The following is a 13,958-nucleotide window of genomic DNA, read 5'->3' on the forward strand; positions in this document are numbered from 1 at the left end:
GGTGAAGGAGATGTGGTTAGAAGATAACATTTTTTTTTTCAGATCATAAAGTGGTAAAAGGAGTGATCCACCTACCTGAAATTGGAAGAGGTCCGGGAGTTTGGAGGTTGAATATTAATAACTGATTCAGCAACCTCTAAAAGAGATTAAAAACTTCTTCATGGTAATAGGGAAGAGAGAAGGAGCAAGAAGGAAGAAGTGGTTCAAATTGTTGAACATTAAATTACAAGCACTACTAACTTTGAAACAATGCAGAATACCCATGGAAGATTTATTGGCTAAAATTAAGCAAAAAATTACCAAGATATTACAAGAAAGAGGGAAAGAAATAATAAAACGGAGTGAAAATGGAAAAATTAGAGAATGCAGAAGTGTTCAAGGGTTTTTTTTTTCCAAGAAAGGATTATCATGTAAACAAATAGACAAAAAAATTACATGAATATACAGATACAAACGGAATGCTGGAAACAACTAAGGAATATTACAGTAATCTGTTCAGTGAAAAGAAGATTGATGAAAATATGTTAATGGAGAATTTAGGTTACCTGGAGAACACCTTTAGGAGGAAAAGATACAGGAGATCCAGAGGATGAGAAAGTATGGAAGGCTCTACAAGGGTGTGAAAAAAACAAGACATCAGGCCAAGATGGTCTACCGATGGAATTATACCAGAAGTTCTGGGTTATAATGGGAAAAGATCTGGTGGGGATAATAAAAGAGGCTTTCATTACGTGCCAAGTCCCAAAATCATGGAAACAAGGCATCGTAACCCTCATACCAAAGAAAGGAGACTTGGAAGAGTTAAATAACTGGAGACCTATAACATTGTTAAACACAGACTACAAGATTTATGCAAAAATCCTGGTAAATGGGTGAAAAATATAATTGGAAAGATTATTCACAGAAATCAAGATCATTTGAATCTTTTGAAGGATGTTATATGGTGGCAATCAAGCATAGGTCAAAAGCTTGCTCTAGTATCCCTGGATTTTCAGAAAGCCTTTGACCATGTCTCCCATATGTACCTATGGGGGGTCCAAAGGAAAATGAGACTACCAGAGAAAATGATAATGAGGATCAAAGGAATGTACAATGAAGCAGTACGCAGAATAAGTCTGAACGGAAATTTAACAGAAGAAGTGGTGCTGTGTTCAGGAGTGAAGCAAGGATGCCCTTGTCACCTATCTTGTTCAACTGTTCATTAGAGCCCTTAATGGAAATGTTGAGAAGGGATAGGGTGATTAAGGGTGTGGCTTTACCAGGGAGCGGAGGAAGAGAAATTAAAATGGTTGCATATATGGACAATGTAACAATATTATGTATATCAGACCGTTCAATTAGAAGAGTGCTATGGCTGATTGAGTCCTTTTGTACAGGCTCTGGCTTTAAATTGAATGTGGAGAAGTGTGGGTGCCTTATCGGAGATTGGCAACATGAAGAGGTGGAAATCCATACGCAAAGAGAAGCCCTGAAGATATAAGGGGTAATGTTTGATGTAATTATACATGGTCGACGGAGCTGGGAAAGATGCTTGGATAAAATTAAAAAAGGAAATTAACAGTGGCTGGAAAAGTCTTAGTGATAGTGCCTGTCATAATATTCCTGAGTGCGGTATATCCACCTGATGAAAGAATGTTAAAAAAAACTTACAAGGCCGATGTTCATTTTTATCTGTGGATCGAAGGCAGAGAAACTAAGAACTATTGTGCAGAAAACCTTCCAGAAAGGAGGCAAAGATGTGCCAAATTTGAAGGAATTCCTGTGGATGCATTTTCTTTCAAACTGTTAGAAGAAAATAAGAATGGAAGGATGCGACTGGGCATATTTTCTGAAATATACTATTGGGTACAGCTGTTGGAAGAGAGGATGGATGTCAATGGAAGCAAACATGCCATGGTGCTTGACCCCACCTGGTCACTATATAATTATCGAGAAGACCATCAGAAGCTTTGAATTGGTGAGATTTGAAATAGACGTGTTGCTAGATCCCAGGAAAATAAGGAGAGCAACACAGAATGAGGAACAAGAATGCAGAGTTAAACATTTTTCGGAGGAAGTGTCAAAGTGGGACAAGGTGAACAAGTCTGCGCTGTCTAACGAGCTGAAAGATTTGGCGTGGCAAATTGTGCACGAATGTGTGCCCACAAAGGAAGCTGCGGAGTCCAAGACGTAGGGACCTACAAGGAATAAAGGAGAGGACGAAAAGAAGGTGAGAGAATGAAATGCTTACCTGTAAATAATTTGAGATGATATAAGTTATTTTGGTCTTTATTGGCAATAATAATGTAAACCAGGTTTTTATGATGATGAGATATATGTTGCCCTTTGGCTGAGCTGAGGGTGTTTTGTGTTAATAAAAATGTAAAAAAAAAAAAAAAATCTACCTTTGCCCTTTTTAGGGGTGTCAAAGCTTTTTATGTGGAGACGGTGTAACTCTCTTGTTCTATCCAAGCTAATAGGTCCTGGTGAGGTACCCTCTGTTGGGACTGGTAGGATCATTGATTAAATTTGGCTTCACCTACTTGCTGCTATTGGGTTAGAGGCTTAGCCCTTGCCAGGAACAAGTCTGCGATCACCCCTTTCCCCCACTTTTGTGTCACTACCTCGGTAGTGGACACTGAACTGCCTTTTCAAAGGCAAAAAACCTAAAGAAGCGGATCATCGACAGGAAGACACAGAGGAAACCGAAGCCAGAGGTGCCTGAGACAAAGAACTGCCGAAATGGCTCCAAGGAAATCAAGTGAGAAAAAGAAGCACATTGGACAGGCCCAAGCCAGCAATGTGCTAGAGGACGATGAGGGACTTTCCACCTCCGCCCCAGCAAGACCAGCCCCAGTTGCATCCACAGGAGCAGAGGCCAGCAGCGAGTGCCAGATAGCAGATGGGGTTCCAACCCTTGAACCCTGGATGAAGCAGACAGTCTTCCTGCAACTGAAGTAGGTGAACGGCCGCATCCCGGACAGCGGAGGTCTTTGGACGGAAGATGGTCATTGAGCAAGGGTTCACGAAGGCCGAGACCCTCTCCAACCAATCCTTCATGAGAGGTATCTTCTACATAACCTTTGTATCGTTACAGGTATGCAGGAGGTACTGGGAGAAAGTGAAGGCCGCAGAACCCGGATCCCCTTTCGGCAACTTTGTTGCCAACTCTCCCATTCAAAGGGACGAAAGGCGGGTCACAGTGTCAATGCACAGCCTCCACATTCCTGGACAAGAAATTGCCAGGTTCCTGAAGAGGTTTTGCACCGTGGTGAGGGAACCAGCCCGGATTGTGGATACCAACGGTTTCTGGACTGGAAAATGGACCCTCATCTGCAAGCTCAGGAGAGATGCCACCACGGGGGACCTCTTGCACTTGCCGCAATGCATCATTGTTGGCCCTTGCCCAGGGATCCTCCACTACGAGGACATGCCATGGACCTGCATAAGGTGCGGAGCAGCCGGCCACGTGGGTAAGGATTGTCCCGCTCTGTTTTGCAGACTCTGCTGTGCCACAGGGCATGAGTCCAAGGATTGCCCAAGGACCAAGATCTGCAATCTCTGCTGGGAAAAGTATCAGCTGGAATTTATTTCCACAGAAGACATCCCCTGTCTTCACAGATGGGAGAAGCAGAGTGCTGAGAGTGGCGGAGGTCTCCAGAAGTGCCCGCAGCTCTGAAGGTGGCCCAGCCCAATCTGTCCATCCAAGAAAAGTCGCTCAGGTAAGTCAGTGCTGCCAATTGGCGGGGCACAGAAGGCGGATGACTGCACCGGCCCTGTAAGAATGAATCCTGTTATGTCTGTTCCCCATGTCAGTCTTCCTCCAGGTCCATCTTGTGTCTCCAGGCGACCGGCAGGGAGTGAAGAGGAGGAGGACATGGATACATCTGCCGGGACAAAAAAACAGAATGTCAAAAGCGGTAAGGAGGTTGGGGAACCCAGGTGCAAAAAACTTACAAGAGATGTGAGCAAAGTGCACAGTGATTTACAAAACATGGCAGAAGAAACTCAGCTAAGTGTCGATAACATCACCGTCTGTGGTAGTATGTAATCAGCTGAAACTGTGTCTGAATTACCAACTCCCTCTATCCTTCCCAGGCAGATAGCGGTAACAGGTGCACCCGCTGGAACAGGAAAAATAGAGAAATTCCAATTGGGTAAAAGTGAAGCGGACCAGCAGATTGTTGGTGCTGGGGAAATGAAGAGTCTGATTTTTTTTTTTAGATTTGGCAGTGTCTGAGTCTGATGTATCTGAAAATGAAAGTTGTACAAATATGTTCCCTGAATATAAGAGGGATAAAGAGCCTGGCCAGAAAGGCTTTAATTTTTGATGTGTTACAAAAAACTGAAGTTCAAATTATATGTCTACAGGAGTGTGCTTTGGAACATGACCCGAATTACGAGCAGTGCGGTGCATCCATATGGTCTGAAGACAACTCAGATCCAGCAACTGGAGTCGGAATTCTCCTCAGGTAATAACGTGCAAATTTCAAGTTTTACAGAGATTGTGCCAGGCAGAGCTTTGTTGTCAAAAATAAAATACGATGGAACTGATCTGGAGCTATTGAACCATCTATGCTCCATTTGACAAACACGAGAAACCATTTCTCGAACCGTGCAGTTTTTTTCTAGAGAGTTATGTACCTACAATAATCTGTGGTGACTTTAACTGTATCATGCCCGGAGAAAAATGATCGGGCTCCAAAAATCATGCAGGCAAGACAAAACCTCTACCCAGTTAAAAAAAAAAAAACCTTATATCTGATTTTGAATTGCAGGATGTGTGGAGAACCTGTCATCCTGGATATACATGGGCAATTGCGCGCTCCAAATCTCGGATTGATTTCCATCTAGTAAGTAAAACCATTCAACTCATCCACATACAAGCACAACCCACACTTTTCAGATCACAGGCTTCTGATAAGTAAAATAAAATTACCTGGAACATCAAGTGGCCGACTAAATACATCACTCCTGGAGAAATAAAGTATCCAAAGTCAAAATGCAAATTATCAAAGGTATAAAAACAACTTTTCTATCGTGTCAGAATGGTGGGACTGGTTTAAAACCCAAAGTCTTTCTTGCTAAATGAAAGTATACAGGAAACTAAGAGCAAACTAAAATGGTACAGATTTGAACGCACAACTACAAACTTTCATAACATTTCAAAATATGGGCATAGAAATGCAGGAGCAAATAGACAATTTGAAAATCAAAATTGGCAATGAGATCAAAGAGGAAAACAAATTATATATAACGCCAAAGTAAACTATCTGGAAAATGACGAGAAATACTCATGTATTTTCTTCAAAAAAATTATGGGAGCCAAACAAAAAATTACAAAATTAAACAGTATCACTACACAGTCAGGGATGCTTAAGGAGGCTCAAAAATTTTACGAGCAAAAGTCTATTGACCTCGAAATAACATCTGATTGGCCGCCCTCGATCCAAAATTAGAGGCAAGCGATCACCAGGTATTAATAGACAATATGTATGAAAAGAAGGTATATGTAGCAATCAAAAGCTTTGAGAAAAACAAATGTCCTGGTAACGATGGGTTACTCAACTAGTTCTCCAGTACTTATGGGATGTTATAAAAAATGAATTTGTCAGTGTTCTGCAGCTTGCGGCTGGAGGAAACATCATGCCACCATCATGAATGCAAGGGGTAGTGACTCTCCTTCCAAAAAAAGGTGATCTGGATTATTTGGAGAACTGGCTGCCAATCACATTGTTGAATAGTGGTTACAAGATCTACACAAAGATCCTGGTCAGTCGTTTAAAAGAGATAACTTTTAAAATTATTTAGTAAGTCAATCGAATGGGGTACCAGGTAGGAGTTCCCAAGACAATCTGAATTTCATCTGGGGCGGGATTTGGTACCAACAAGAGGTCAAAAAATCGCCCTGGTGGCTTTGGATTTCGCCAAGGCCTTTGATTGCGTGTCCAATGAGTTCTTGTGGGCCGTACTTAGGAAAATAAACCTACCAAAAATGTTCACAAATAATATTTCATCTCTTTACAGGGGAGCAACCAGTCAAGTTTTTGTCAACGGCCATCTGTCCGGAGTCATCTCCCTGAGATCGGGATCGAAGCAGGGTTGTCCGTTGTCCCCACTCCTTTTTGTGTGTGTGCTGGAGCTGCTGTTGGCCCTCATCAGAACGGAGAAATTGGTAAGTGGGGTACATCTCCTGGGAGGCAGTTGGGACACAGCAAAAGTCACCGCCGTGTGCACCACCCAATCGGCAATCAATAGGGTACTGTTACTGACGGATATCTTCTGTTCAGGATCAGGTTTCAAACTAAACTTAGGTAAATGTGAGTGCCTGGTTATCGTACATTGTCAAAAGGCAGACTTAAGGATAGCAACTGTGGAATCTGTAAAGATTCTAGGGATCCAATTCGATCCAAATAACATCCGGCATATCAGTTGGGAAACAGTCAAAAACAAAATTGCAAAAAAAGTGGATTTTTGGAAAATTAGGAAACTAACTCTGGAGGGTATGATCCTCATAACTAAATTGGTATTGCTCCCACTGGTGCTATATCTGAGTCTGATCTACCCCACAAATAACAACATAATCAGGTATCTCAACAAAACAATGTTCGTTTCATTTGGGGCTTTACCGCTGAGAAAATCAAAAGGGAGATAATACAAAAAGAGAGATCAAATGGAGGTAAGATAGTACCGGATCTAAGAACAACATTGTGGGGCAGTTTTTTCTTCCTCTGCTTCCGGTGCCTAAAAAGTAAAAACAATTATTGGAGCCTGTTGCTCAATTATGCTGCAGGTCATATTTTTAGGAAAAGGGCTTGGTACAAACCAGCACAGAGTACTCCAACGTTAATCATTCCACCTAAGGAATACATTATCCTGGAAATCTTCATTATAAGTTATGGTTTAAGGCATCTGGATTCAGAGGTACCAACAAACTATTCAAAAAGCAATTAAAAAACAAAAATAACATCAGTAGCAAACTTCAGCGAACTTAAATCTTGGCGCATTTGGAAAAATGTTAATATGTCTTACCTATCCAATGAACTCAAGGACATAGCATGGCGAGTTGCCCATGAGTGTTTACCTACCAGGGCTTTTCAGCACAGGAGAGGCATGGTGGCCAGCGCCAGATGCCCAAGGGCAGGGTGCAGGCTTCTCGGCCTTTTGGCAAGGTCAGGTAGTGGTGGAGGTGGAAAGAGGATCTTTGTTTCTTCAATTAACAAATGGAGAGGCGATGGCTGTGACAGGAGGGAGCTTCTGAGACCGGTGACTTGGCTCTGGCTTTTTGGATTCAGGAAGGAAAGTGATGGCTTCTGGAGGTCCAAAAATTACCTGCCCTGCCTCAACGGAGGCGAGGGTGAAAAATTCTGTGTTGGTGGAAGTAAGTTCTCTTTGCAGGGAGACCTGTAATTTGAAGTTTTTTGTACACCAAATATGCTTCGGGATCCTGAAAGTAGAGAGAGAAGAAGTGTTATCTTTAAAAGATCATAGAAAAGGAGAATTTTTCATGACTTTTCACAATGCGGATTATTACAATAAGTTCTTTAGGAATTTAAAGGAGAATGTGGATAATGAAGAATTGTCTGGGCTAACCTTCTGTATGATGAGTGAAGCAGAAACTGTGACTGTTATTGTGCATATGTTTAACCCCTTTTGTTGCATTACCGAGCATTGAACTGTTTTTAAGAATGAGATGTGCAACAGTGGGTTCTGGAGTCAAGATATCCAATTCAGAAGGTTTCTGGAATGGGAAATATAAGTTTATTGTTAAATTACAGTGTCAGGATGGAGAGGTAAAACATCTCCCTCAAGTTTTTTTTTCTGGGGAGAGATAGAGGAGTTCTGTTCTACAGCGGTATGCCGAGATACTGCACGAAATGTGAACAGTTTTTTCATACTAGAAATGAGTGTCCGGCAGACAGACCGTGCTGTAGGAAATGTGGAGGTTTAGACCACAATGAAACTGAATGCCAAAGGGAGAGACGCTGTAATGGATGTGGAAAAGGTCATATTTTCAGAAATTGCCCGCATAAGGTTAAAACATATGCTGAAGTAGCCCGGGAAAAAATGGCGGGAGAAGTCGTACCTGTGATTAAAACAGTGGAGGTGATGGCGGACCAGGAGGTGGAGTCGGCGTTGCCAGCGGTGGAGGTGAAGGGCGGGGGGGGGGGGGGGGTGGTGCCCAGCAGCTGGAGCAAAAACCTACGAAAGAAAAAGATATGGTTAATGAAAGTATAGAAGATGCCTCTAGTCCGGCGATCGGGAGGAAGGTGGATACTTTCTCAAGGAAAGTAGAAGGAGGAGGGAAGGGAGGAATGGAGATTTTGGATCCAGGGGAACCTGGGAGAAAGAGAAAGAAAAAGAAGATGGAAGAGAGAAAAGGAGCAGAATGGAGGCCGGAGATCTCGGAGGAGGAGGAGATAATGGAGTTTACATCAGGGTCGGAAAATACTCCAGAGTTAAAAGGACTTTCATACTGATTATAATTTTCTGAGGAAGGAATGGAAATTAGGCCAGTCGGTATGGTCTGGAGACAACAGTAATAAAGCGTCTGGAGTGGGTTTATTGATAAAAGGTCCGGAGGTAAAGATAAAATCGTTCCAAGAAGTGGTGCCGGGCAGAGCGCTCATGGTAACTTTAGAATTCGGGGAGGAGCTGTTACGCTGTTTTGTTATATATATATACTCCGGCAAAAAAACAGGAGCGTGCGGATTTCTTTGAAAAAATCAAGATATTCATTCCTGGTACAGAACGTTTACTAATGATAGGAGATTTTAACTGTGTTTTGCCGGGAGAAGAGAGGAAAACTATTAAAAAGATGCAATCAGATAAGTCGGCAAGAATTAGTAAAAGATGCATCTTTAAAAGATGGATGGAAGTATTGCAAGAAGAAAATGCATGGATATACGAGGTCAACTAAGGAATGTGAATCAAGGATCGACTTTATATTTGTGGATAAGGAGATAAGGATAAAAGAAATACTGGAAGGATGCGTTTTCTCCGATCCTAAAATATTAAGAGGAAGGATTTACTTACCTGGAATCAGAAGAGGTCCTGGAATCTGGAGACTGAATACTAATCTGTTACAAGTACCTGAAATAAAAGAAAGACTCATTAAAAGGTATCAAGAAATAAAGGAAAGACAAAAATATTACAAAAATAAAATAGAATGGTGGGAGTGGATGAAGGAGAAAATTAGAGAATTCTTTATGGAAGAAGGAAAGAAGGAAGGGAACAGAAAGAAGAAATGGTTCAAATTATTGAATAAAAAAAGCAAGCTCTGTTTAATTTAAGGAAATGTGGTGTGGGGGTGGAAGATTTATTAGAAGAAATTGAGCAAAAAATAAAAAAAATTATTCATGAAAAAGGGAAGGCAATAATAAATAGAGCCAAGATGGAGAAGCTTGAGGAAGGAGAAAAATGCTCCAGATTTTTTTTTAAGAAAAGTGTGACTCATAAACAAATAATAAAGAAACTAAATGGACATACAAGAAAAATTCAGATAATTAAGGCGGTTCATGAGTTCTATACGGAGCTTTTTAGGAAGAAGAAAGTTGATCGAGGTATGATGATGGAAACTTTAAAAGGTTTGGATAGGAGGCTTGAATGTCAAGACAGCAAGGAGTTGGATGACAACATAATGGATGAAGAGGTGTGGAGAGCATTAAAAGAATGCAAAAAAAATAAAGCGCCAGGATGTGATGGTCTTCCTGCGGAAATCTATCAGGATTGCTGGACCTTAATGGGAGAAGATTTTGTGGAAGTTATTAAGGAGGTTTTTTCGTTGAATCAAATGCCAGGTTCTTGGGGGGGAAAAAAAGGGGTAGTGACACTTCTACCCAAAAAAGGGGATCTGGAAAATTTAAAGAATTGGAGACCCATAACATTGTTGAATATGGATTACAAGATCTATGCAAGAATACTAGTAAATAAGTTCAAAGTTATAATTGAGAAATTGATACACAGAAACCAAGTGTGTGGAATACCAGGACGGAGTATTCAGGAACATTTAAATGTAATTAAGGATATTATAGCATGGTGTTCAGATAGAGGAGAGGATTTGGCATTGGTCACGTTAGACTTTCAAAAGGCATTTGATAAAATTTCACACGAATATTTATGGGCGATATTAAAGGAAATGGGCTTTACAATAAAAACGGTGGACCGGTTGAAAGAAATATCCAGCAAAACAACAAGCAAAATTTTAGTAAATGGGTTTTTGACAGAAGAAGTGGAAATGTTGTCAGGAGTGAAGCAAGGATGTCCTGTCACCCTTTTTATTTATATGTGCATTAGAACCGCTAATGAATGCGCTAAGAAGAGATAAAGTGATAAAGGGGATGAAGTTACCCAGAAGTGGTGGAGTGGAGGTTAAAGCAATAGCCTATATGGACGATGTGTCATTTTTATGTACAACCGATCCGGCAATTAATAGAGCGGTGTGGATAACAGAAAATTTTTGTACGGGCTCCGGTTTTAAACTAAATACGGATAAGTGTGGATGCCTGTTAATTGGAGACTGGTCACACGCAAAAATTAGAATAAAAATGCAAAGGGATCCTTTAAAAATCCTTGGAGTTTATTTTGAAGAAACTAATGATGGACGGAAAAGTTGGGAGGAACTCCTGGAAAGGGTGAAGAAAAAAATTAGTTTTTTGGTCCCTAAAGAAACTGACTATGACTGGGAAAACTTTAATAATAAAGTATAATTTTGCCAATTTTAATGTTTCTCAGCATGGTATATCCGCCAGATGAGAGGATTCTAAAGAAATTAACAAGGAGAATGTATGACCAGAAATGTGTTGTAAATACCTTTTCCTGAAGAAATAACGAAAATATTATGAGAAAAAGTGAATATGAAAAGGTTATCTAATGAATTAAAGGACCTGGCATGGCAAATTGCCAATGAATGTTTGCCAACCAGGCTTTTCCAATACAAAAGGAGAATGGGGAAAAATCCCATATGTCCAAGACGCAATTGTGGACAAGAAGAATCTATACAACATGTCTTTTGGGATTGTAATTAATATAATTAATATTCGGGATTGTAAGAAAAAAACACAAGATATGGTGTTGTATGGTCTGGAAGGTCCAAAAATCAAAGAAAAAGAGGAAACTGGATGGATTATGATAAATTGCATTAAAATGGCAATTTGGAAGATTAGGAATCTTTGCGTATTTAAAGGAGAGAAAATAGAAATGGTGGATTGTTGTAAAATAGCAATAGCCGAAATGACACCATTTTATTTAATGGAAAGGAAGAATAAAGGGAAAAAGGAAGCAATAGACTATGGGACTTAAGAATGTGGAATACAATTCTGCTAAATGAAAAAGAAAAGGAAATGTACTTACCTGAGAAGAAATTTTGAAGAATTGTTGAAAACCTAGAAGAAGAGGACAAATTTTAAAATTTGAAATGTAAATACTTACCGTAAATTGTTTTTAATTATAAAAGAAATACATTTTTTGATTTTTTTATCATGATGAAATAACATAGAAAAACCCTTTGGCTGAGCTGAGGATGAGCAAGTTTATCTTAATAAAAATGTAAAAAAAAAAAAATTTTGCAAAGTATAAGTATAAATGTTGTTTTTAGTTTTGTATTGTATTTTATTAAAAAGAATCTATATCATGATGAAAAGACAAGGAATCGTGTTACCTTAGGTCTTCGGGCCAAGGTTTGTCTTTCTGAATATAGAATACTAATAAAAAAAAAAAAAAATCAGTACATCGCTTCTCGGCCTTTTGGCAAAGATCAAGCGTGCTTGTTTCTTTGTTGAAAGTGCTAGCAAGTAGGGTGCCAGCCGCCTCGGCCTTGGGAGGTTCCTGCGGGTTCCTCCCATGCTGCTATTGGGCTAGACACCACCCGAAAGCGTAAGAAGGGATCGGGCGAGCCTTTTTGCTTCGGCATTTTGGTGAGCTTTTAGGCGGTTATGGGCGGTTCTTTTGATTTTGGTGCTCCCAGTGCACCAAATACATTGAAGCTGGTCGTTGCCGAGCCTAAAAGGACGGAAGTTACGCTCCCTACGATCCAGGAGGAGATTATCGACGGCTTGTTTGGTATGGAGCGAGAGAAAATTTTTTGCTTGCAGAGCTTTCCTAGGTCCGGTTGTTTTGATGTAACTTTCCGGAACCATTGCGACCTGCAGACATGTGTGGCGAGGAAGAATGATAAATTGGGACACGTTTGGCTAGAAGGAATATCTTTTTTTAGCAGCGAAGGAAGACGGAGAGTGACTGTGACTGTTCATATATATAATCCTTTTGTTTCGAATGAGCAAATCTGGGCCTTTTTGTTTAATTTTTGTGATTCTGTATCAGAGGGAGTTAATTTGAAGAATGAATTTGGGACTTTTAATGGAAATCGGAAGTTTTCTGTGGTCTTTAAGACACATGTTGGTGGAGTTGGGGATATAAAGTGTAAGGTAGAAGGAAATAAAGAACTTTGTAGGGTTGTAAGTAAGTTTTATGAAGATTTGTTTTCGGAAAAAATGAGAGATAGGAGATCGGAAGCTGGCGTGTTTGAGAATATTGAAAAACTATTAGGAATGGAAGAAAAAGAAATTTTGGATGTACAAGTAAGTATGAATGAAGTGGAAAGTTGTGTAAAAAATATGAAGAAAGGGAAGACGCCTGGGAGTGATGGTTTGCCATGTGAGTTTTATAGTACTTTTTGGGATTTAATTGGAGGAGTGTTACATCAGGTTGTGTACTGGAAGATGGGAAGATGTCTAAATCAATGAGTGAAAGTGTGGTTGTATTGTTATATAAGAAGGGTGAAAAGAATGATCTAAGAAATTGGAGACCAATATCCTTGTTAAATACAGATTATAAGGTTATTGCAAAATTGATTGCGGATTGAATGAGAAGAGTGATTGATGGTATGGTGGGGGAGGAACAATTTTGTGCAGTGCCTGCTAGAAAAGTAAGTGAGGGACTTGTGTTATTTGAGTGATGTATTGTGGTTTTGTGATGATAGGAAACTTCCGGTGAGTTTGTTAGCTATTGGTTTTGAAAAAGCTTATGATAGAGTATCGCATGAATATATTTTTGCTATTTTGGGAAGAATGGGTGTGCCTGAAAGGACTTTGAAGTGGATTAAGTGTTTGTACAGAGACATTGGATGTAGAGTGATTGTGAATGGGTGGTTGACTAGAGAGGTTAAGATTAAATCAGGGGTAAGGCAAGGGTGTCCTTTATCGCCTGTCCTGTTTGTGTGTGTGTTATAGAACCATTGATTAGAATGTTGATGAGTGATAAGTGTGTTAGAGGTGTGGAAATACCAGGCGGAAGTGGGAGGAGCTTGAAAGTTATTGGGTATATGGATGATATTACGGTTGTATGCAGGGATGTAATGAGTTTAAGAAGAGTGAGATTATTGATGAACATTTTTTGTAGTGCAAGTGGTTTTAAGATAAACATGGATAAAAGTGAATGTAAGATGTTTGGAGAATGGAGTAATTTTGAATCAAATGAATGGAAGGAATGTAATGGGAGTTTGAAAGGATTAGGAGTGAAATTTGATAGGGATTTATGTGGTAAGGAAAGCTGGAAGGATGTGTGTGGAAAAGTTAGAAAGAAGTTTGGTTTATGGAGCTTGAGGAGTATGTCGATGGAAGGTAGAGTGCTTGTTATTAAAGCTGTAATAATGCCAATTTTATTGTATTTATTTTTAGTTTTTCCTGCACCGGATAGAATCTTGAAGAGTATAATAAAAGATGTTTTTAGTTTTTTCTAGAATTCAAAAATGGAAAAATTGAATGGTGGTAAGGGTATGGTGGATGTTGAAAATATTTTAGGTGTGAAATATGTGAGTGCATGTGTTGAGCTAAGTCGGAAGGAAGGAATTGAAGGATGTATGGTGAGGTATGTGGGTGGAAGTGTTCTGAGGAGATGTAAGGTATGGAAGAGTCAAGTGGGAAGACCTGTTTGTTTTGTAGCGCCATGGTTTTATGTGAGAGTTGAAAGGTATATTAGAA

The 13,958-nt window shown here is 39.9% G+C and overlaps 1 protein-coding gene across 1 annotated transcript in view; it reads left to right on the top strand.

Annotated features, from left to right (window-relative positions):
* The first annotated feature begins 2,617 nt into the window (after positions 1-2,617).
* LOC140329195 (uncharacterized) overlaps positions 2,618-13,958 on the top strand; it is a 22,532-nt gene continuing 11,191 nt past the window's right edge. The window contains 3 exon segments of the mRNA XM_072409332.1: positions 2,618-2,966; positions 2,968-3,542; positions 7,985-8,130. Of these exon segments, the coding sequence (XP_072265433.1) occupies positions 2,722-2,966; positions 2,968-3,542; positions 7,985-8,130 (966 nt within the window). The 5' untranslated portion in view covers positions 2,618-2,721.

This window comes from Pyxicephalus adspersus, chromosome 4 (genome assembly GCF_032062135.1).
Source record: "Pyxicephalus adspersus chromosome 4, UCB_Pads_2.0, whole genome shotgun sequence".
Taxonomy (NCBI): Eukaryota; Metazoa; Chordata; class Amphibia; order Anura; family Pyxicephalidae; genus Pyxicephalus; species Pyxicephalus adspersus.